Here is a 23,399-nt window from a genome sequence, read left to right on the forward strand (position 1 = left end):
AAGAAATATAAGCCTTGATTTCAACACAGGGGTTGCATGTGCTGCACTGTATCTGCAGAATGGTGAAACAAAAAGAGGAAAGATTCAAAGCATCAATGGGCATGGCACTATCAATAACAGAAGAGGAAGGCAAGAAAAATGTTGGTAGAGAGAGGAACGTGAGAGGTGAGGGAAGGGTTGCTTGTCAGACAGCAAGCTTTTTCTATACACTGTCCAGAAGACACATGGGAAGGACAAGCGACCATTGGGTTCATCATGCCCCCTCCATTTAGACACCTCCAGTCCATTTCTCCCTCACTGTTAGCAATGTCTCTGCTTCCTGTTACAGAACAGGAGGGGGGAGTTTTAACAAACAGTAACATTCATTTGAACTCCATTAATTACTATTGTGTGCGCATTTTGTGTCTAAAAGCAGTGATCCTGTTGTACTGCACAGACAACTCCTAAACTCTTTTTCTGACACACCCTGCAAATTATCCCTGACAGCTGGTGGAAGGGAATGCAGGGTCATGAATAAAACAGGTGTGAGCAGCGCTTCAGGCAAACGGCTGATGTTCAATGGGTCCTTGACTTTTGAAAGATGTGGACACCTCCAGATTTCTTCCTCCCTCTCTTAAGGGTGTTGACTCTCATTGGAGCCTGTCCCACCGGTTTGTTCATGGGACTGTAATGAGCATTCATTGGGGAATTAAGATGAGGGAGAGGCAGATGCTGACAGTAGTCTGGTCTGACTATATTCTGCATCATATGGAGTTCAATGTCCTAAGGACGTGCAGACAGTGGGCGGAATTTAATGCAACCTGCCCGAGTGGGATTCGAGGTGGGATGGACCTTGGAATTGTGTGGGAGCAGGCAAGCCAGAAACCCGATGGTGAAAACCGACGGCTGAGTTAAACGGCCAGCGGGTCATCCATCATTCCCTCTAGCCTTGACTATTCCAACGCACTCATGGCTGGTCTCCCACATTCAAACCACCATAAACATGAGGTCATCAAAAACGTTGCTGCCAGCGTCTTACCTCGCAGCTAGTCCCGTCCTCCTATCACCCCTGTGCTCACTGACCTATACTGGCTCCCAGTCAAGCAATGTCTTGATTTTAAAATTCTCATCCTTGTTTTCAAATCCCTCCTTGGCCTTGCCCCTCCCTCTCTCTCTAATCTCCTCCAGCCCCGCAACCCTCCGAGATATCTGCCCTCCTCTAATTCTGGCCTCTTGTGCATTCCCAATCATAATCTCTCCACCATTGGTGGCCGTGCCTTCAGCTGCCTAGGCCCCCAAGCTTGGAATTCCCTCCCTACACCTCTCTGCCTCTCTACCCTGCTTGCCTCCTTTAAGACACTTCTTAAAACCCACCTCTTCGGTCTGACCTAATATCTCCTTTTGTGGCTCAGTGTCTTATTTTATTTTAAAATGTTCCAGCGAAGCACCTTGCGATGTGTCATTACATTAAAGGCGCTATATAAATACAAGTTGTTAGTTTTTGTCATATGAAAATTTCCAGTCAACATGAAAGTGTGCAGTGTTTATTTTGAAAGCTTTTAAAAGATCGATTTCTTGCCCATTCCTCCTTTTTAGACGATACTGCTGCCAAGTGGGAGTGTGGGGAACTGCTCCTCTAGACTTCATCTAAGCCGTTCAGATGCACAAGAGAGGCATTGGGTTATTCAATATCTCTCTCTCTCTTGCAGCCCCCGGGATGAATCCCTTCACTCAATGCTCCCTTCCACAAGCCTGCACGATGGAAGGAATACAGTTGTAGATATAAACCCACCTTTTATCCTGCACGGTCCTCAGGTTTAAGCCAGGGTCTCAAACCCGTGACTAAGGTCATGGTTTACTGGGCAGCAGTGGTCCCCATGCACCTATTTGCTTCAGAGACTTGGACCTACAACAGGCACCTCAAACCACTGGAGAAGTACCACCAGTGGTGCCTTCCCAAGGTTCTCCAAATCCAGTGGCAAAAAAGGCAGTCCAACAGCAGCATCCTCTCCCAAGCTAACATGCCCAGCGTCGAGGCATTAGTCACAAAACCAGCTCCACTGGGCAAGACAAATCATCTGTATGCCTGACACCAGGTTCCCAAAGCAACTGCTCTACTTGGAGCAAGGTCCCAGCAGGACACTCCCAGGAAGATAGCGGAAATGCTTTAGGGATGTCCTCAAACATCCCATGGACTCTTGGGAGTCCCTGGACTGTGGCCAACCAAAATGGAGAAGGCTCATTCCGGGAGGCACCGGACATATTGAAAGACTTCATCAGGAACGTGCAGAGGCAAAGTGGAGGCGTCGGAGGGAGCGCACAAACTTGCAAACAACTCATCTGCCCGACCCTTCCAGCACCGCCTGCCCTCACGCGGCAGAGTCTGCAGGTCGCGCGTTGGACGTGTCGGCCATCTCTGAACCCATCCAACCGGAGTGGAAGCAAGTCAGCCGCAATCCCAAAGGGCTGCTCAGGACCACCCTGCATGGCAGAACCTTAGTATACTGCCAGTGCAGTGACATCCAGAACTCCTTTAAAACCATTCAGAGCATTTGATGCGTTTGGTCTGGATGTTTTCCTGGAGGCAAGTTTTGTGCATGGGGGGAGGGGAGGGGAGGGGAGGCTTGCTGAATGTCCTGCAGAGTTTGGTTGCCAAGTTACTTTGAGTGGGATTGATGCCCACTGCCAGCTTGATTTATAAGCTGGAGGCCCCAAAGGGAGTTAAGATGCAGCCCAATTATATGCACAAGTCATTAGAGCAGATGCAAATGAGATTTACCAGAATGGTAGCAGGGACAAGGGACATCAGTTCTGTGCAGAAACACGAGAAGCTGGGATTTTCTCCTCAGAGCAGAGAAGGTTGAGGGGAGAGTTAGTAATGGTGTTCAACATTATGGGGAGTTTTTATAGAGTAAATAAGGAGAAACTGTTTCCACTGGTGAGGAACCAGAACACAGGTTTAAGGTGATTAAAAACAGAAAATGCTGGAAAAACTCAGCCGGTCTGACAGTGTCTGTGGAGAGAGAAACAGTTAATGTTTCGAATCCGTATGACTCTTCTTCATAACTCTGAAGAAGAGTCATACGGACTTGAAATGCTAACTGTTTCTCTCTCCACAGAAGCTGACAGACCGGCTGAGTTTTTCCAGCATGTTCTGTTTTCATTTCAGGTTTCCAGCATCCGCAGTATTTTGCGTTTAACAGATTTAAGGTAATTGGAAAATGAGCCAGAGACAAGAGAAGGATTCTTTCTACACAGGGAGTGGGCATGATCTGGAATGCGCTGCCTGAAAGGGAAAAAACAGAAGCAGATTCAATAGTAGCTTTCAAAAGGAATAGCTGGATAAATACTTGAAAAAGATAAAGATTGCAGAACTACGGGGAAAGAGTGGGGCAATATTAGTGAAAGGATTGCTCATTCAAAGAGCTGGCACAGGCACAATGGTCCAAGTGGCCTCCTTCCGTGTTGTAAGATTCTATGATGATTCGATGTGCACTTTTTGGTAGTAGCTGGGAATAAGTGGAACATAGGTGGTACTCGCAGCGGCAGGATGATTTTCCTTGACTTCAGAGTCCTATGCATCCCTTCTGTCTTTTTTAATGATGCCAAGATGCCCTGAGGTAAATAGGAACTGTGTCTTTTAGCAGTGAACCAGAGCCAAAAGTTTATAACAAAAACAGAATTACCTGGAAAAACTCAGCAGGTCTGGCAGCATCGGTGGAGAAGAAATCAGTTAACGTTTCGAGCCTTCACGACCCTTCGGCAGAACTGAAGCATAGTTAGGAGAAAGGAAGTTCTGCCGAAGGGTCGTGAAGGCTCGAAACGTTAACTGATTTCTTCTCCACCGATGCTGCCAGACCTGCTGAGTTTTTCCAGGTAATTCTGTTTTTGTTTTGGATTTCCAGCATCCGCAGTAGCTTTTAGCTTTTTGTTCTTATCCCAAAAGTTTATGTCCAACAACAATGGAGACACTTCACAACACAATGGCGAGGTCAGTTCTGTTTTATTAAATTTACATTCAATCACCTCCTCCAGTCCAAATGATCAGCTGAGGCTCCAATGGGCTCGTTTGTAACAGCATTAGAGAGAGAGAGAAACAAATTGCTGGTTTGGTTGACGACACAGGAAGACAAAGAATGTTGCGCATCTACAACCGGTTAGAATACCTCTACAAATCACTAATGCTTTGAACTCACAATGTGCAATATTGGTGATGAACACGTCAACAGGACCGTGAGACACTCTTTGCTATTATAACAAAGGCATTAATCGTTGACAGTTGAATTTAAAACACCAAAGAAAATTCATATGACAGCAGTGTAATGTTCTTTTATCAATAGCCCACAGCATGATTACATTAAAAAAAATGATAGTTCTGGGTTCTATTTTGCTCAGATCCCTGTGATATTCCCCCACCCCCCGCCCTCCCCACTTTGTTCTGTTAAACACCATAACAAGGCTTTAGAAAATTGTGACTCGTAGTTTACAAAGGGGAAATGGAAAGAACGAAATGTTACTCAGGAGGTTGCAGGATGTGGATTGCCCATAGTAAGATTCCACACAGAGGAAAAGACATAGTCCATCTGCAAATAGTTTCTTGCTTTGATCTTTCACACGAAAGAGTATGCAGAACCCACCGAGGGACTGCACTCGCACTTCTGCCTCAAAATAAAAATATATAAGACTGTCAGATTTCCTGAAATTTATTGAGAGTATAATACACAGGTATCCTGTAACTGTATCTCACAATAGCCAGCTCCAAAATTTCACACAGGTCGCTGCTCCACATGTTAGGTTATATGTAGTCAAGATTATTGACTCTTTTTGAAATGGAAAATTAGTTTTGAGTCTTCAATGAGTTATGCATAACAGGGAGAAAGTGGTTCCAAGGAATGCGTAATGGAATATATAAATACAGGCCCTGGTAGGAAAAAAAGGCAGCCATTTATAGAGTGCAGACTCTATTTCCTATTTTAGCAAAAGCTGGAGAAAGCTAACTTTTATTAGGGTACAAAGATTTTGCTTCTCAGCTAATGCAGTACTTTTGCTTGCTAGTGAACTCTTAGAACACCACAAGCAAACCACAAGGGTATAGAAGGATATGGGGCAAGGTAGGTGGCGAGAGATAAGATACGGATCAGCCGTGATCTCACTGAATGGCAAAACAGGCTTGAGGGGCTGAATGGCCTCCTTCTGTTTCCCATCTTCCTAAACTGACTTTGATTTGTTTTGATGGTTTGGGGCTATGACAGGCTCCTTCAGCAAATCCCCTTCCCCGCCCCCATTCTGACACCCCACTGATTGGCCTAATCCAGTGTCAATCTGCAGAACAGGGATTTGGATTGGCTGGATGACACATTTCTAAAATCAATTTCCAACCAATGAGGACCCAGCTTTTTCTTTAGTTGGGGGGAGGGCTATTTCTCCCAGCTCAAAGAGAATGTGGGTCAAGAGCAGGCATAAGCAAAAGATTTTAGCATAATCTTTGAAGCTAATTGAGGAAATGAGACCAACAGACCAAAAAAGCCTTAAGTTAAAATAATGGAAAATAGGAGGAAAAAAAGTGACAATAAGGCAAGATGCATTAAATTAGCTAAAACGATTTTGTCCGTTTGAGTTTGTGTTACATATTTCAATAAAAACTATTCCAGATGTTTGGATAGATTTCATACTGTGAAATTTGGGTAAATGTCAATGTCATTATCCACAAAAACCGATTAGCACAGGGAAAGATTCACTCCCAGCTGCCTGTTCCAGAGATCGGTAGGAAAATTCTGATGTGTGGGAAGGTTTGGTTCACCAATGCACCCCAAACAATCTGCGGACTAAACAGATCAGTTTAACAGTCTCGGAATGTGATACACTTGACCATTTTCTACCTGATTACTAGCCTGAACCTGACTGGGAAATCAGAGGCTCTGTAAAGGTGGCAGAAAATGGTCAAAAAGAGAAAACATCCATAAGTGATCTCAAAACCCCAGCAAATTGCCTTGCTGGGAGTTTTAAGTATTTGTCTCTGGTTTAATGCTGCTTGACAGTCTACTGAGACCATGAAAAGGCCAGTAGCATGCCTGAATCCATTTCCCTACTTGTTCTGGGTAGGAACTTGGGTTACAAAGCAATGGGAGCTGGAGTCGGGCCATTGCTTGCTGTGGAGGGGTCATATTGATTTCAAATGACGCTTGAGTGCCATTCTATTCAGTGGATGTTGTTCAGTAGTCCGGCATTGGAGATATTAAGTTATGGTTCACCTGGTGTCTCCCAACCACTTGCAGTAGCACTACATAATGCAGAAATGGATCCAATCAAATTTCCAGATGAGAAGCCTTTGGATTCCCAGTCACCTATTAGCTTAACCAATGAAACTGATCTCTTTGTAACACTGTCCGTGACTGGCTGAAAGTGAGACTAGGAGGATAAAGGCTTCTCTAGAGGGCAAAGGGAGAGGAGGGGTATTGTTGTAACACTTCTGTCTTCCGTTCACTTCAACGCATCAAGAGCAGTACAAACTTGAGTGAAGACATCGTCCACTGAACCCTCTGCATTTACCTAACAATTGAAAAGAAAAGTAAATTGAAACGTCCTTCTTATTTTTAGTTTTTTAAAAAAAAACATTTCCTTCCAGTTCTACCCTTGCCCCATCCCGTCCCTCTCCCCTCTCTCCAGGTGACTGTATCGTTCTGAAGTATGGGTCCACAGGTCCAAGCTACCCACTTGGACCACAGACTAAACCTAGCCATTTTTAATGTGTGAACTGGACAGTGATGATCAGAAGGCTATTCAACAGTGTGGGGCACCACAGTCAAGTCCAAACCTGTCCCAACTTCCATAAACATGCACTTTCCAATAGGAAATATGATCAGGAGAAGGAATCTGGGTGTCTACAGGGCCCAAATGGGCCGGGGTTAATTTTAACAGCCCCGACTCATCACCAAACCTGAGATCAGCCAACTCAGCCTAGAATGGGTTACAAATCTGGCATTTTCCGTATCTCTAATGACTGAGTGGGCAGTGTATTTACTGATCCATTGAGGGTGCCAATATGTCCTGTGTGGGTAGAATGGCATTGCGGCCGACCATTTAGGGCTGAGATGAGGAGAAATTTCTTGATTCAAAGGGTTGTGAATTCTCTACCCCAGAGGGTTGAGAATGCCCTGTTGTTGAATATATTTAAAGACTGTGATAGACAGATTTCTGGTCTCAGGGAATCCATAGATGCAGGGAGTGGGCAGGAAAGTGGAGCTAGGGCCAAAGATCAGCCATGAATGGCGCGGAAGGCTTGATGAGCTGTGTGTGGTTTACTCCTGCTCCTATTTCTTATGTTTATTCCTGTTATGTTTGGGTGCCATTTGTCTTAGGCATCTGGTTTTAAATGGTGTTGGCAGAGGAATTTGAGCAGCCACGATCTGCGGAATAAATCCCTCTATTTTTGTGTCTCTGGTACCCCCTCACGTCACACAGACTAGGGAGGCCCAATGATGTGCACCCAAGTGTTTTTTTTCAATGCTGGCGATGGTTCTTTGAAAGGATGTTTGGAACCCTGCCGGTATTGTTGGCTGCTGGGTGTTATAATCTTGGTATACTGATGTATCTTATTTGGTTGGTTGTTGGGAGTGGGGAGAAATCATAACACCCAGCAGCCAACAATACCAGCAATGTTACACTACCCCCCCTAGACCAGTGTTGTCCAATAGGATTCCGGTGCTCGCCAAACCTGTGGCGATCGGGTCACCACATGATCCAAAATGTATACAAAGGATGGGGAGAGTCTTGTAACAATCTCCCACAGATGAGTTGGGATTGAGGGACAGGGTTAAAGACGAGCAATAGTGCACTGCACTGTGACAGCAGCTCTGTCAAAGGATATTTTTAGTAGCAGCAAGAAATCACTAAAGCAACTAAAATATTTCAACATAATTTCACATCCTTCACTGGGGGGGGCCACTTTACCACATACCCTGATGGAGCAACGCTACCGTTTTTTAAATTTAAGGATTGTTTCTCTCTCAGGATCTTCTACTTGCTTTTGACGTGGCCATGGATTGAGTCAGGCAGAGTCTGGAACCGCATCCTCAGTCAAATGGGCTGCCGCAGGGTCCCATTGTCCACCTGACTGAAATCTCTCCCCTGATGAAGAGCATCAATTTGTCACATGTCCCTGACCGCTTCACCACATCAGGCTATTGGGCAACACTGCCCTAGACCATCATGCATTTTTATTTTTGGTTGGCCACGGCAGCAGTGGTTAAAAGGGCTTCCTCTGCCGCCATTGGACAGCTCGATCCAAACTTAATCCAAAATCCAGATGTTCACAGGTTACCCAGGAATCCCCTTCACCTGGGTCTCATGCTTATTTCAACCCCTGGTTCAAGCAAGTTTACTGATTTCCAGGGTCACCTTAGAATTGAACACGTGGAGCTAGGATTTCAGGAAAATGTTTCCTTCAGGGCGTTATTTCTTTTTTTTTTGCTACTTTGATCAGCATTGTCACATTCTCACAAGTTTCAGCCCTCACCTTCCTGATGATGCCCCTGGGTTGATAGAAGTTGATGACGGGTTCGGTTGCTTTGTAGTAGGTCTCCAGGCGTTTTATGATGGTTTCTTCATTGTCATCGGCGCGCCCACTCGTCTTCCCTCGTCCCAGGAGACGTTTGATCATTGTCTCTTTTCCAGCATCAATGTACAAGAGCAGGGTAGGAGGGCCAATCTATTAGGACGGACAGTGGACACAATCAACTGAAAGACATTTATCCAAGTGCAGCTCAGAATTCCCATTCCTCCTGTCCGATTTTCTTTTTCACTCTTGTCCAAAATCCAAACCCTAGCCTGGTTAGCTTATTTATTGACCTATACATCTTTTAAATGTTGGGAATGGAAGCATTTCCACTTTGTGCACCCAGTGTTAGTCCCAAAGGCTCCCAGATCAAATACAGCTCGGGCTTAGAAACAGAGTAAAGCTCCCTCTACACTGTCCTGTTAAACATTCCTACGTCAGGTTTCGCACAGTGTTGGGCACAATATGATGTTCCTTCTTCTCTATGCTAAAAAATATGCCTTAACCCTCATCTCAGAAGGCACCAGTGCAATATTTCCATATTCCACCCCGGCCATGTGAGTTCCTTCAGTGACACGACCAATTTAGTGAGGCTCTTTGCCCCCAATTTTCTTCCCTCTTTTGCAAAGTAAAGTCTGACCATTGAGTGTTTTCAGGTTATCTGACCATGAAAAGTTGTCACAGCCAAGCACGATCTGACCCTCATCTGATTCCCACATGCAGCCGTTTTCAGTAAAGGGTTGCTTGCTACTATTCAGGACCAGGGTATAGTACACTGAGGGGCTGGGTAGAATGCTCTCGGGCTGTGTGCCTAACATTGAACAGGAATACAAAAGTATTGAAATTGTCTTGAGGCACCTCAGAGAGGAACATGCCATATGAAGGAAAGTTGAATCCTATTGCACTTTTTATAATTTTTCAATTTGAAATGTTTTGTCCCCAGGCTGTGTGTCTGACAGGGAATGTATATTCTAAATATCCAAAGAATTACAATTGGCTAGGGGCACGTAAGAATCGAACACCATATGGAGATGTCGGGGTTTTTAATGGCTCTTTCTGTAATTTTCATGTTGAAATTTTTTGTAATGTACTTTTACAAATTTTATGAATAAAGTATATTTTTGGGGGGAAAAAAAAATCAGGAGCAGGGCCCTGGCTTTTCTCTCTCTCGTTAACCCAGCTAAGGCCGATTGTAGAATCTTAGCTGTTACTTTGGTTGAGGTCAGCAAACTTGGCACAAACGGAGGGTCTGAATATCAAACTGGGTCTGGGAAGCGTCTTCACCCACCAGCTGTCAGGAATTTCAGACATATCAAATATGAACTATGAGTCGAGAACTAATTAGCTCTGCACCCGGTAACTGTTAACACAGCACTTGCACACTGAGTATGGAAGAGGAATGGCGTGTAATTCCACTTCATCTTCTGGTGAAAAACATTGAAACTAATCTAGGTTCACTAGATTTACTTCAGTAAATGCATTTGTGAGGGGAAAGTGGGAGCTAAGACCATTTACAAAACAGCACAAATAATTGTACAGCCACAGATCAGGCAAAAAAACAAGACAAGTATATTTGACTCAGACTGGGTCATATCTTGATGTTAATTGTATTCTGTACAAACTGCAGCCACTTAATAACACAGAATAGTTCATTAACATACATTCACCTGGAATAAGAGGAATATAGAAGATGTGGGGAGACCAACACTAAAGGGCCATGAATATATAAGGTGGTCAGCAATAAGTCCAATAGGGAATTCAGGAGAAAACATTTTTACCAAGAGAGTGGTGGGAATTTGGAACCCTCTACCACAAGGAGGAGTTGAGGTGAATAAAATAAATGCATTTGCAGGGAAGCTGGATGAGAACAGGGGTATATGAAGGGGGAGGGAGGAGGATAAGCCATGTGGGCCAAATGGCCTGTTTCTGTACTGTACAATCTCACTCACTCTTCCAGAACTGCTTCATCCAATTCAGGGTCATGGGGAGTCTAAGCCTATCCCGAAAGACAATGGGCACTAGGTGGGGTACACCTTGGACGGGACGCCACTCCATCACAGGACACGCGCGCGCACACACTGGGGAACAATTTAACCATAGCCAACCCACCTAACCAGCACGTCTTTGGACAGTGGGGGGAACCCGGAGCACCCGGTGAAAACCCACACGGACACGGGGAGAACGTGCAAACTCCACGCAGACAGACACCCGAGGTCAGGATCGAACCTGGGTCCCTTGAGTAGTGAGGCAGCAGCAGTAACCACTGTGCCACCATGCTACTGCTGCACATTCTATGCAATGTCATTTCCAATCTCCAGCAGCAGATTGGTGGAAGCCCCATAGAAATAACCCTGTTTAGCCACACACGCGCCCCTCTGGGGGGTTCCAAGCCAAAATTCAGTTAGGAGATCGAGTGAGCCCAGTGGAATTCGGGGCCACCGACTCCAATAAAGCTTAATCTAGTAGTGTTGCTAAGAAGCCAATGAAATCCTTGAGAAATATTTTGTTACAGAGAGAATGCGGTTGGTCCATGAATAAGCCGATACACATAAAAGGTCTCTTCTCAGTGAGTTGCTGACTTTGCCCTCACCTTTTGGTGAAATTTGTAACACAAGAGTGAGAAACAGCACCTGGGGCCAAAATAAAAACAGAACCTACAGAAGAGTGGGTCAAAGATTATGAATGGGTCAGGGAGAGAGAACAAGTATCCCTCTCTTTACTAATTCCAGTTAGAACCATGATGCATGAGAGAAGTATAAGGCAATGTTGGGCATGTGGCAAGGAAAGATACAATTGCTGATCTGAATAAATAGTTCCCACTGAATCAGAAGGGGAACAATATCACTGCCGTTGTTTTGCCAATGGGTTGGATGCTTTTTTTAATTCCGTCGTGGGATGTGGGCGTTGCTGGCTAGGCCAGCATCAGGGGACATTTAAGAGCCACCCACATTTCTGTGGGTCTGGAGTCACATGTAGGCTAGACCAGGTAAGCACAGTAGATTTCCTTCTGTAAAAGGACATTAGTGAACCAGATGGGTTTTTTACAACAATCGACACTGGTTTCATGGTCATCATCAGACTTTTGATTCCAGATTTTTATTGAATTCCAATTCCACCATCTGCCGTGGGTCTCGGGATTACTAGTCTACTGACAATACCACCACGCCACCACCTCTGTCCAATTTTGACCCAGCAATTAACGAAGGTATGGCAGGTACATGCCCAAGCAAAGATGCTACAGGACTTAAGCTGGGAGGTGTTGTCTCTCCCATGCACCTGCTGCCCCATCCTTCTGGCTAATGGAGGTAGTGGATTCGGGTGATTGCATTGTCACCACAGGACCACGTTTACTGGCCCCAGGGTAGGCAGGCAATGGGAAAGACACAACTAAAAAATAACTGGTCTTTATGGCTGTTGGCACTAAAAAATAATAGATTCAGTAAGTTTACCTAATGGTTTTCGTTGGGTACCCAAGGCTTATGCATTAGGGGTCAACAAGACAAGAACAATACAAAGCAGCCAAAAATGAAACAGAAATGAAGATCAACAATTCAACCAGTGTCTGTTTTTGCCGGTATATCCCTGATCAGAAGATTACACAACATAATCATGAATGAGGCAGAACAGATGGCCCATTCAGCTTGCCTGCATCCTACATTTCTGACAATCCCTGTTTAAGGACTATTTCATCACCTGGGAATTATTACGCAATCAAAAGAGTATCCTCACAAGCACACGGATGTAATTGGTAAATGCATTTCCAGGAAGGACGTGGTAATCTAAAGTGAGATCTCAATCTCCCAGTTTAGTGACAAAGACACATTTAATGAGTCATTTACCACCCCCTCCCTCCAGTATTAGCAACTCCAACTCCTCTCAACGAAAATCAGGGCACCCCCCATTGCCGAGCAAAAATCAGGATACAAATCGCCCCCACCCTCCCACCCCAAGATGTCCAAGCCACCCCCACTCCACTGGGCAGAACCCTTGGAACCTTCCCTCCCACATGAGCAGTAATTCAGCCAAACACTGAGCAAACTCAGCCTTCTCCATCCCCTCCCTCGGAACACCTCGTTCCCACGGAGGACTCCTCCGTGTAAGGACAAACTCAGCCTATTGTCGATCAGCAAAAACGTAGCCTTCCCCTTCTTCCTGAAAAGGGATCTCTGCTGAACCAAAGCTTGCTCCACCAACAACTTTCATTTATATAGCGCCTTTAACGTAGTCAAACATCCTAAGGCAGATCAGAGGAGCAATTACCAAACAGAATTTGACACTGAGCTACATAAGGCAATATTACGACAGGTAACCAAAACCAAAATCTTGGTCAAAGAGGTGGGTCTTAGGGAGCATGTTAAAGGAGGAAAGAGAGGTAGAGGCATAACCAGTCATTTATAAAGTTCTAGCGTGATCTCTTTGCTTTTATGTTCTATTCCTCTATTTAAAAACCCAAGTAACACATGAGATTTTTAAACCACCTTATCAATCTGCTGTGCCATATAACCAGGGGACACAGTCTCAGAATAAGGTTGTAGCCATTTTTAGGGCTAAGATGAGGAGGAATTTCTTCACACAGAAGGCTGTGGAGGCTCAGTCATTGAGTATTTTCAAGACAGGAATCGATAGATTTCTAGATACTAATGACATCAAGGAATACAGGGATAGTGTGGGAAAGTGGCGTTGAGGCGGATGATCAGCCATGATCTGGCTGAATGACAGAGGGGGCTCGAGGGGCCGAATGGCCTACTCCTGCTCTTGTTTCCAATGTTCCTGCATGGATACTTTCTGCTCATCTACACTTTTCAAACTCATGTCATTTATAGAATATTGTGTTTGCATATTAGCCCTGCATGACTTCCCCTCTCATCAATGAACACCAACAGCCATGCTTTTCACCATCCTGACTGTCATGGTACACAATGGAGGTTCTCCACTAGGGAGATGGCAGCCTAGAGGTAATGTCTCTGAACTAGTAATGCAGAGACCCAGGCTAATTTCCTGGGGAACATGAGTTTGAATCCCACTATGACAGCTGGTGGAATTTAAATTCAATTAATAAATCTGGAATACTAATGGTGACCATGAAGTTATTATCAATTGTTGTAAAAACCCATCTAGTTCACCAATGCCCTTTAGGGAGGGAAATCTGTCGTCCTTAACCAGTCTGGTCTACATGTGACTCCAGACCCACAGCAATGTGGTTGACTCTTATTTGCTCCCTGAAATGGCCCAGCAAGCCACTCAGTTCAAGGGCAATTAGGGATGGGCAACAAGTGCTGGCCTTGCCAGTGACATCCACATCCCATAAAAGAACTTAAAAATTCCTGAAGCCAATAGCTGTCATCACTCTCCAGTAACTTGCCACGTTTTGCACCATCCGCAAACTTTATAATGCTGCCCACCCTCACCTGTATGTAGGGCAATTATAAAAATTGGAGAGATTAAATGGGTCCAAAGCTGACTCTTGGGGAACACCGCTGCAAACTGCCTTACAGTTGTGGCAACTCGCTGTTAGAGCATTCTAAATGAGTCCCATTGCTCTGCTCTCGCCCCATAATCTTAGTGCCTCCTTGTGCTTCAAACAATGATCCACTGTCTCCCTGAAAGAAGAGTGGTTTGTACATTTGCCCAGATTCTTGCTGTGTAGCTGGTGTCCCTCATCCTTCCTTGAACTGCGTCTCACCAGAAGGGCTCAAAGCCTCTCACCCCCCCTTATTTATGGGTACTTATATTAACTATACAGTTGTGTGAGATAACCAGAGTGCAGCCAATCTTTCATTACTGACTCGAGTATGAGTAAAATTTGCATTTTTCATCCTCCATCATTCTAAATCCATCCTCCAGCAATCTTTTCTTTGCACTGTATAATTTAAACCAGGCTTGCTTAAACAGAAGGCACCCTTATATGGAGCCGCACCCCTTTCAATATTTGCATAAGTGATTAATTTTATACCAACTTAACGTGCTTGAGAGTGCACTGAAGACTGCAGCTAACGTGGAGCACAGCATCTAAGCATTTGACCCGGAGTTCCACAGTGCAATCATGTCGGGGCTGGCAACACTCACACAGCTATTACTGGTCTCACACGATGGCTTTGATGCACATATGGATTCAAGAGAGGGTGAATCACGTGCGCGGAGGCACTTGACTTTGTTTGCAAGCCTGTAATAGAAACTCTTATTACAAGCTGCGTCATTTTGTGCAGCACACAACATGTTTATTTTCATGGCTGAATCACTCGCACCCTCAGGCAAATGTGCTCCTCCGTGCACCATCCATAATGCTAAAAATCAAATCGCTGCCCATCCAAAATTTCCCAATTTAAAAATATGAAGGAAGTTGGACTTTATTATCACAGGAACACCTAAATCTTAAATTAAAATTCTGGAAACACGCACGATTTTTCGCTGCCCGACCCGCTCGGTCGTAAAATGACACGCAATACTCGTGCGATGTTTCGGATGGCGGGCGCGCGCAGGTGTCAGCAGCGCGCCCGCTGACAATTAAACGGCCTGTTAAGGCCATTATTAAGGCCTCTGCATTTTTTTGCGAAACCTCATCCATGGGCGGGGTGAGGTTTAGATCTGTCATCAAAAAACAAATTTCATCCTAATTTTCAACATGTCCCTGCTCACGTGACAGAGTCAAATGAGGGGGGGGGACATGTTTTTTAACATTTTAAAAATCTTTTATTTTTACTTTTCAAAACTCTCTTCATCTCCCTGAGCCAGCTCTGTGCCTCAGGGAGCTTTTCCAGCATGCACCCACGTGCATGTGTGACCTTCGCTCTCGCCCTCCTCCTCCCCACCCCCTACACGAGCAGCGCTGAAGCACACGTTTCACGCCGGGCGGGCTTTAATTGGCCCGGCAGCACGAAATCGCGATCCAGCCCCGATCGCGGGCGGCTTCCCAACCGCTCCCGCCCGCCCCCTGCCGAGCCGGCCACGACCTCGGTAAGCCAGCAAGAGGAAAATGGGGCAAATATTTCAGGTTACCTCTTCACCAGTCTCTACCTACGTCTTTACATCTTCACTAAGTCCTGCCTTGTGATTCTTTTCGAAAGAGATGTCTAACCAGGCGGCTGATCTGATATCGCCCAATGTCAAAATGACCTTCGATGAGCCTGACCAAGTAGCTTAATTTACTCCACAAGAGCTGGCACACCTTTGGTTAATGTCCTTGCTTGGTTAACCCAGGTGGAGTACATCTATGTTAAAATTTCTATCAACATTAAGTCAGCTCCCCTGCACTTTCAAGCCAACTGACCCTTAACAAGAGAACTTTACTGATGAATACACACAGACAGACGGAAACACAAAGGGCATGAGTGTTAATAATCCTTTGTGACTTTGGTTAGTAAGCACAAAAGAAATTCACTTATTAAGACTGCAGATGACTCACAAAGCCTCTCACTGGCTCCAGCACAGCCGTATAAAGGCACCTTTTGTGAGGGTTTGAAGGATTTGTTTTCCAGCTAGTGCAGTATTTAGACTCTTGGCTCCACAAACAAGTCGATTTGTGGGGCTGGTCTTGGGCTGTGAGATAGGCTCTTTCGGCAATGTCCAGTCACATTTTGACATTGTCACCGATTGACAAAATCGTGTCAATCTTCAGAGAAGAAAGTAGGACTGAATAAATATTACACTACACTGTCACCCAATGTCCAAATCATCTTCCAACTGTTTCCGAATTTACATTCCTCAATCCAATCCCTAGTGAAAGGGGAAACTCTCAGGCCTCTTCCAAGTACAGATTGCGATCAATACTCGATGACCAGGAGCCTCTACAATCCCATCGGCACCAATCTCTCAATTAATTTCCCCTGGCCACCAATCCCATTTGAATACAGCGAGTTACAGTTTAACACACACTCCAGTGCCCAAGTTGTTAACTCTTAGTATAGACGCTAAGTGTCAGCAGGTTATTCACCCAAGGGAGGCATCACAATAGAGCCTGATCCTGACCTCAGACAATATCAGAGAGAGGAAGAAACAGAGTATCTCTGGAAGAGGATACAGTGAATTCTCATGACTAATCTAGTCTGGCAACGCAAGATGCCAGCCACGTGGCTTCGAGCCAAGCAACGAAGAAAGGGAAGAACTTGCATTTATATAGCACTTTCACAATCTCAGGCCAACCCAAAAGTGTTTTACAACCGGTTTAAGTACTTTTGAGGCGTAGTCACTGTTGTAATGTAGGAAACACAGCAACCAATTTGCACCCAGCAAGCTCCCACACACAGCAATGAGATAATGACCAGGATGTTGCGGTTGTAATTATGGTGAAACTATCAGTGTTCCCCATTGTTGCAATTGTGAAACTGATAGCAACTTCCGGCATTCACACAAGCACGGTTAAATGTGGAAATTCAGAAGTTCCCATCAGTGATTCCCTACTTTTCCCACAAGGTGCAGCTGTTAAAACTTCCCATAGATGGAAATCTCTGGAACACACTTAAATTAGCGTGAACTTCCACTTTTAGACTATTAGTGTCACTATAAAAACCTTTGAAAAAGTTAAGCCTTATTGAATAAGAAGTAACTGAGTTTTCAACGGTGTGCTAAAATCATAGTTGCTGTTGACTAACCTCTCTGGCTCTGAGAAAAAAATTCTGTATTTGTGGAGTGCAAAATAGCTTCAACAGGTTTTTAATATTATAAAAACTATATATTTTTTTATAAGTTCATGATATTTCAGATTCTATAATCCTATGGCTACGTCCAAATCTTTGTTTTGCTCTCTGTGAAATTATTAAAAAGTGAAGGATAATCATTTTACTTCCTGGTGCTGTCTGTGAGAATACTTCAATGTGACTGGCTGTCATGAAAATATAATAATTGTCATAATATTATTGTGATTTATTGTAAAAGTAGGTTAATAGTGGGGTTTGGATACTTTGTGTGTGTGTGTGTGTGTGTGTGGGGTGGGGGGGGGTGGTTTAATTGAATTGGAGACAACCGGTCCGGAGGCTTTCACTCATCAAAAGAAGTTAGGTTTGAAATGCTCAATACGTAAACATGGCTGAAGTCTTAGAATGTGAGGTGAGGATTTGCATTTTTAGATAAATCAGGGCAGTTTGAATTTCAAAGAGACGGTGGGATGTTTACACCTAGCCACAGAAGCTAGGCCAAGCAGTGTGTTTATTTTTCCCAAAGGTTACTGACAATATTAGCAACATGAAAAGATTTATATTTACGAGAAATGTAAAGTTCCAAAGACATATGGGAACAATGGGATTTACGTTTAAAAGGGAGAAACATGTATAAAGGAGAATGAGGCAATGTGTCAGGGAAGGCATTGTAAGACCTACCAGAAGTGTGAGAAGCCTTCAGTATTTGTGCATTAAGCCTGCTGTCTACAGAAACTGAAGCTGGGAAAAGCAACTTTGAATTCTACTGTCCAGGGTATTGTGTTAACTTACTGGATCTGTTTAAAATCTATATTTTTTTAACCGTTGCCTTAATGGGGGTGTACCTGGAAGCCAGATTAATTTGGGGTTTTAGGAGTTATTATAGTAGTAATTTGGAGACCTATGTATGTGCTTGAAATCTTTTCTTTTGTTAATAAATGTTTAATTTAGTTTAAAAAAAAATCTCTGAAGTCTTGGTGGACTTATCACTTCTGAATTCAGGGCACGCATCTCAAAATAAATACAAATTGCAAAAGCGTCGTGATAGCGTGATCAAGTTTCCCTCATGGATTTGATCCGCATGGCACGCACCATCTGCCACGTTATAACACTGGCTGCTCGATGAGGTCCATACGGTTGGCGCCTGAATCAAATGAATGTGGGGAAAAGGGAAATCCACGCCACAAGAGGCCGCTAGCTCTTCACGAGCAGCTTTCTCAGAGGAGGGTGGTGACATCACTTCGCCACTGCCTGCAAAACTCGGGCGAGTTACCAAATAGTCTGTTTTAGTGATGTCGGTTGAGGGATAAATATTGGCCAGGGCTCTGGAGCGAACTCCTCTGCTCATCTTTGAATGATACTGTGGGATCATTTAGATTCAAAGGAGGAATCAGACAGTGTTTCGAGTGGTCTGCCTCTAAACCCCTTCCCCAGATGGCCACAAACCCTGTACCCGCTTCTCAAATTCTTCTCCTTGCTTCACTTCCCGGGGGTAGCCATCGATCAGGAAGCCCTTTGAGACATCTGCCTTGGCAATCATAGCGTCCTTCAGCATTTCCAGGATAGTTTCCTGAAGAAAGGAGATGGGCACAGAGGATGTTCAATGTGCAGCAACAGGGGGTTAAAAAACAATGCATGCTGCCCACACTAGAATTCGTGCAAGCTGCACCAGCAACCTACTAAACACACAGAAATTGTAAGAAGGGGAGTTGCCACAACTCAAAGCTCATTTAAAACTGAAGTTATAAACAGGATACCATGCAGCCTGCAAGTGTGTGTGTGTGTGTGTGTGTGAACTGTGGCCAAAGCTCATTAGTCTTTTGGGCTGATGTGATTTTAAATTGGTGAGGTGGGAGCTCAGTGAGATTATGTTGAAATGTGTTCAGTCATGAGTCACAGGCAGTAAGGAGCGCATTCTGGCGTTGGGAGAATATCGAGAGCAGTGCTGGAATTTGGAACAAGAACATTGTCCCGTCATCTCGCGCACACCAGGCACACTTATTCAGGAAACGCTAACACTGCAGCAGCAGCAACAATGTGCATTTTTATAGTGCCTTTAATGTAACTGGCAGGAGGGTCAGTAACCAGGGGACACAGACTTAAGACAGTTGCTAAGAATAAAACCTAAGAGAGAAATGAGGAGAATATTTTTTCTTTTGTGATCTGGAATTGATTATCTGAAAGGGTGATGGAAGCCGATTCAACAGCAGTTTTTAAGAGAACTGGATAAATACTTGAAAGGCAGAGCTATAGGGGAGAAAAACCCAGTTGGGTGCTACTAATTGGACAGCTCTTTCAAAGGGCCAGCAGAGGCATGATAGGCTGAATGGCCTTCTGCTGTTCTGTATGATTCTGTGCATTCAAAGAATTCACGGCATTTCGCCGGAGGGTAATCAAACAAAAATACTGCAGACACAGAGAGAAACAGAGGCTGCGCTCTCAACACCAGACACAAAAGAGAAGGCCAAGCGCACAGGGAATCAATTGAAGCCTTTGATGGCTGAGCAAAGTGTTTAAAGTGTTAATGTATAGAACAATACATAGTGCTACTCTGTGCATAAATACATTTAGATAAAGGAAAGGACTCACTCAGCAGCTATTAACATTTTGATATGTAAAAATTGTTCGGGCCTCTAAAGAAAATTATTCTCAGAGCCAGAGGGCTCTTTTCACTGGAGAAGATGGGAGAGTTGCAGACTTCAACGAGTGATTCTTACTGTGGCTGAACTTACCAGAGGTACGAGACCTCCTCCCTCCATGATTTTATGGAAATTCTTTCCTCTCTCCGACCCAGAAGAGACTTCTGCCCTCAGCAGGTCTCCAGTGGACAGGTGAGTGTAGCCATACTTATGCACGATCTTCTCACACTGAGTTCCTTTGCCAGATCCTGGGCCACCTATTCATGGATGAAACAAGACACAGTTGCCAAAACAATGCCAGGACACCTTTCCCTTTCCAATTTTCTGCACTCCTGCCCTGTGGCCTTTCTTCATTTGTGGGCCCAGGCAGTGAGTGTTAATGGCCTGTAACACCCACACACGTGCACTACTGAACACATGGCGATCCACGTGACAACAGCATCAGGCCCGACTGCGATGCACCCCTTGGTTGAAAAGCCTGATAATGTTCACGATTAAGGCTCACGCAAGGTTGCCAACCTTCACCAGCTAGGAGGGCAACCTAGAAGTTAGGAGGAGTAGGCCATTTGGCCCTGCGAGCCTGCTCCGCCATTCAATAAGATCATGGCTGATCTGGCTGCGGTCTCAACTCTGCTTTCCCCTCTGGCCCCCATAACCCTCGGCTCCCTTGCCTATCAAAAATCTGTGTAACTCAGCCTTGAGTAAATTCAATGATTCAGCCTCCGCTGCTGCAAGGGATGCAGGTGCATGGCGACAGCATTCCAACTTGGACATAGATTCCCGATTGTCCCCAGGGCAGCCGGTGACGGAGCTGAAGAATTCCGGATTGGGAGCTGTGTGCAAGGGTTGTACAACTGGGGGAAGAAAGCTCTATGGTGGCATAGTGGTATTGTCACTGGACTAGTAATCCAGAGACCCAGGGTAAGGCTCTGGGAATCCAGGTTCAAATCCCACCACGGCAGATGGTGAAATTTGAATTAAAAAAAAAATCTGGAATTAAAAGTCTGACCACGAAATCATTGCCGATTGTTGTAAAAACCCATCTGGCTCACTTATGTCCTTTAGGGAAGGAAATCTGCTGTCTTTAACCTGGTCTGGCCTACATGTGACTCCAGACCCACAGCAATGTGGCCGACTTTTAACTGCCCCTCTGAAATGGTTGAGCAAGCCACTCAATTCAAGGGCAATTAGGGAAACAAATGCTGGCCTTGCCAGCGATGCCCACGTCCCAAGAACGAATAAATAAAAAAAAAAAGAAACCTTGGATAAAGGAATTGAAAATATACTAGATTAGTCAGCAAATTAAGTCTGTGACCAGGGATGAACATTTGGACGGTTCTGGTAATGGAGATTTCTGTGCTATTGAATTAGTAAGTACAGAATGAACTCTTTACCCACACCAGGGTAAAGTAGACTGTGGCGCTGTAGAAAAAAATATTAGTTATGAAGCAGAAAAAAAGTTTACATATTCCCAGCATGTTATAAGGGCAGATCAAAGACGTAAATGAGAAATTAATCATAAAATAAATTGTACCTAAAGTTTATTTGTTTATTTGGGGGCCAGGAGGAGGAAGAACAGACCCTCATTTCATAGAAAAAAAAACAACGGACAATAAGATGTCAGATTCAAACGGGTACCTGACAGGGGACAGAGCACCTGAAAACCAGACTATCCAGGATAAAGCCAAAGGAATGGCCAGCCTAATTATTGCTGGGTCAAAACTCTGGAACTCCCGCCTGAACGCACTTTCACCACACGGGCAGTTCAAGGAGAAAGCTCACCAGCATCTCTCAAGGTGCAACTACCACTGGGTGACAAATCCCACCCAGCCTTGCCAACAGTGCCCGGCAGAATGAATAACAGGAACGGACGATGCCCCTTGGAGAATGAAGCAGAGGGTTCCATGTGGAACTGGTCACAGCAAGGAGTCAGAATTCCTAGCGGATTATTGAGGGAATTTTCAAATATTTTTTGAAAAGGTTTGAAAGATACAGAAACCCTTTTAGAGGCCAAATCGCAGAACTCGCCTAGACAAACGTGAAGAGGCAGCTGAAGTCATGGCACCCTCGTGACAGCAATGGCAGGGAGGTAGTGAATTGGCTGAGGGCAGTTGCTCCCTTGTGTATAGGGGGTGCACGGAGTTAGGCAGGGAAACAAATGGGAATGGAGAAACCATCCCTTCCGCAACCCCACCCCAACCCCCACCCACCAACAAAATAATTATAGGGTAAATGAAGCCAACAGGTGCTCAGGGAAAGACAAGAGTGAAATATTCCAACAGGTGGGGAGGGCAGTGAGCTGAAAATATGATAACTATTTACAGTATGATATGTCACCAGCAGATGGCAGGACTGTCAGGGACAGAGCGAGACAATTGAAGAGAGTTACTATAGGTGGCGACAGAGTGCTAGGGACAGGTCAGGTACAAGACACAGGAGCAAGAAGGAATTGGCTTAAATAAAAGAAGTGGGAATAAAAATCTGGAGATGTAGAGACAAGGAGGGACAGGGAGTTCTATGTCTCGCCTACTGGGAGATGGAATCTGCCATTGATACCCCTTTACAAAATATTTATACATTACTGTTATTACAAATTCAACTCAACTACAAAACTGGCGGAATCAGAGTTCATATTACCGGGTGTTAAATCAGAATCCAAATCTGAGTGACCACCTGTTCACCCCTTAACCTTCAACATTCAGGGAATATAACTGCAGGTTTTTTAACCTCTCCTCATAAATTTAACCCTTGGGAGTCCAATTATCATTCTGTTAAATCTACACTGCACCCCCTCAAAGCCAATATAGTTTCCTATGGTGTGGTGCCCTGAACTGCCCACAACAACGCCATGTGTGCTCTAACCAGGGTTTTGCACAACTGAAGCACGACTTCTACCTATTGTATTCCAGTGTTTTATAAGGGCCAGAATTCCATAAGCCTTTTTGATTATTTTCTGTACCCGTTCTTGACATTTTAATGATATGTGCACCTGAAACTCTAATTATTCATGGGTTGCGGGTATTGCTGGTAAGGCCATTATATTTATTGCTCATCCCTAACTGCTAAGGTGGAGGGTGAGCTGCCTTCCTGAACCGCTGCAGTCCATGTGGTGCAGGTGTACCCACAGTGCTGTCAGGGATGGAGTTCCATGATGTTGACCAGTGTCAGTGAAGGGATAGAGCTATAGTTCCAAGTCAGGACGGTGTTTGACTTGGTGGGGAACTTGCAGGTGGCGGTGTAGGTGGTAGAGATCCCAGGTTTAGAAGGTGCTGTCGAAGGAACTTTAGCAAGTTTCCGCAGCGCTTTTTGTAGATGGTGCACACCGCTGTGTGCCAGTGGTGGAGGGAGTGAATGTTTGTGGATGTGGTGCCGATCAAGCGCTTTGCTTCGTCCTGGATGTTGTCAAGCTCCTTGAGTGTTTTGGGAGCTGCACTCATCCAGGCAAGTGGAGAGTATTCCATCACGCTCCTGACTTGTGCTTTGTAGACGTTAGACAGGCTTTGGGGAGTTAGGTGGTGAGTTACTCTCCGCAGAATTCCCAGCCTCTGACCTGCTCTAGTAGCCTCAGTATTTATATGGCTGGTCCAGTTCTGTTTC

At 44.8% G+C, this 23,399-nt stretch overlaps 1 protein-coding gene across 3 annotated transcripts in view; it reads right to left on the reverse strand.

Annotated features, from left to right (window-relative positions):
* Nucleotides 1-3,963: 3,963 nt before the first annotated feature.
* LOC144685489 (adenylate kinase isoenzyme 1-like) overlaps nt 3,964-23,399 on the reverse strand; it is a 153,029-nt gene continuing 133,593 nt past the window's right edge. For all 3 annotated transcript variants that reach the window (XM_078550061.1, XM_078550060.1, XM_078550062.1), the window contains 4 exons: nt 19,896-20,059; nt 18,617-18,733; nt 8,495-8,686; nt 3,964-6,528 (listed from right to left, as the gene is read on the reverse strand). In XM_078550061.1, the coding sequence (XP_078406187.1) occupies nt 6,460-6,528; nt 8,495-8,686; nt 18,617-18,733; nt 19,896-20,059 (542 nt within the window). In that variant the 3' untranslated portion in view covers nt 3,964-6,459. The remainder of the gene's footprint in view (nt 6,529-8,494; nt 8,687-18,616; nt 18,734-19,895; nt 20,060-23,399) is intronic.

The sequence above is a fragment of the Cetorhinus maximus genome, chromosome 10 (genome assembly GCF_964194155.1).
Source record: "Cetorhinus maximus chromosome 10, sCetMax3.hap1.1, whole genome shotgun sequence".
NCBI lineage: Eukaryota > Metazoa > Chordata > Chondrichthyes > Lamniformes > Cetorhinidae > Cetorhinus > Cetorhinus maximus.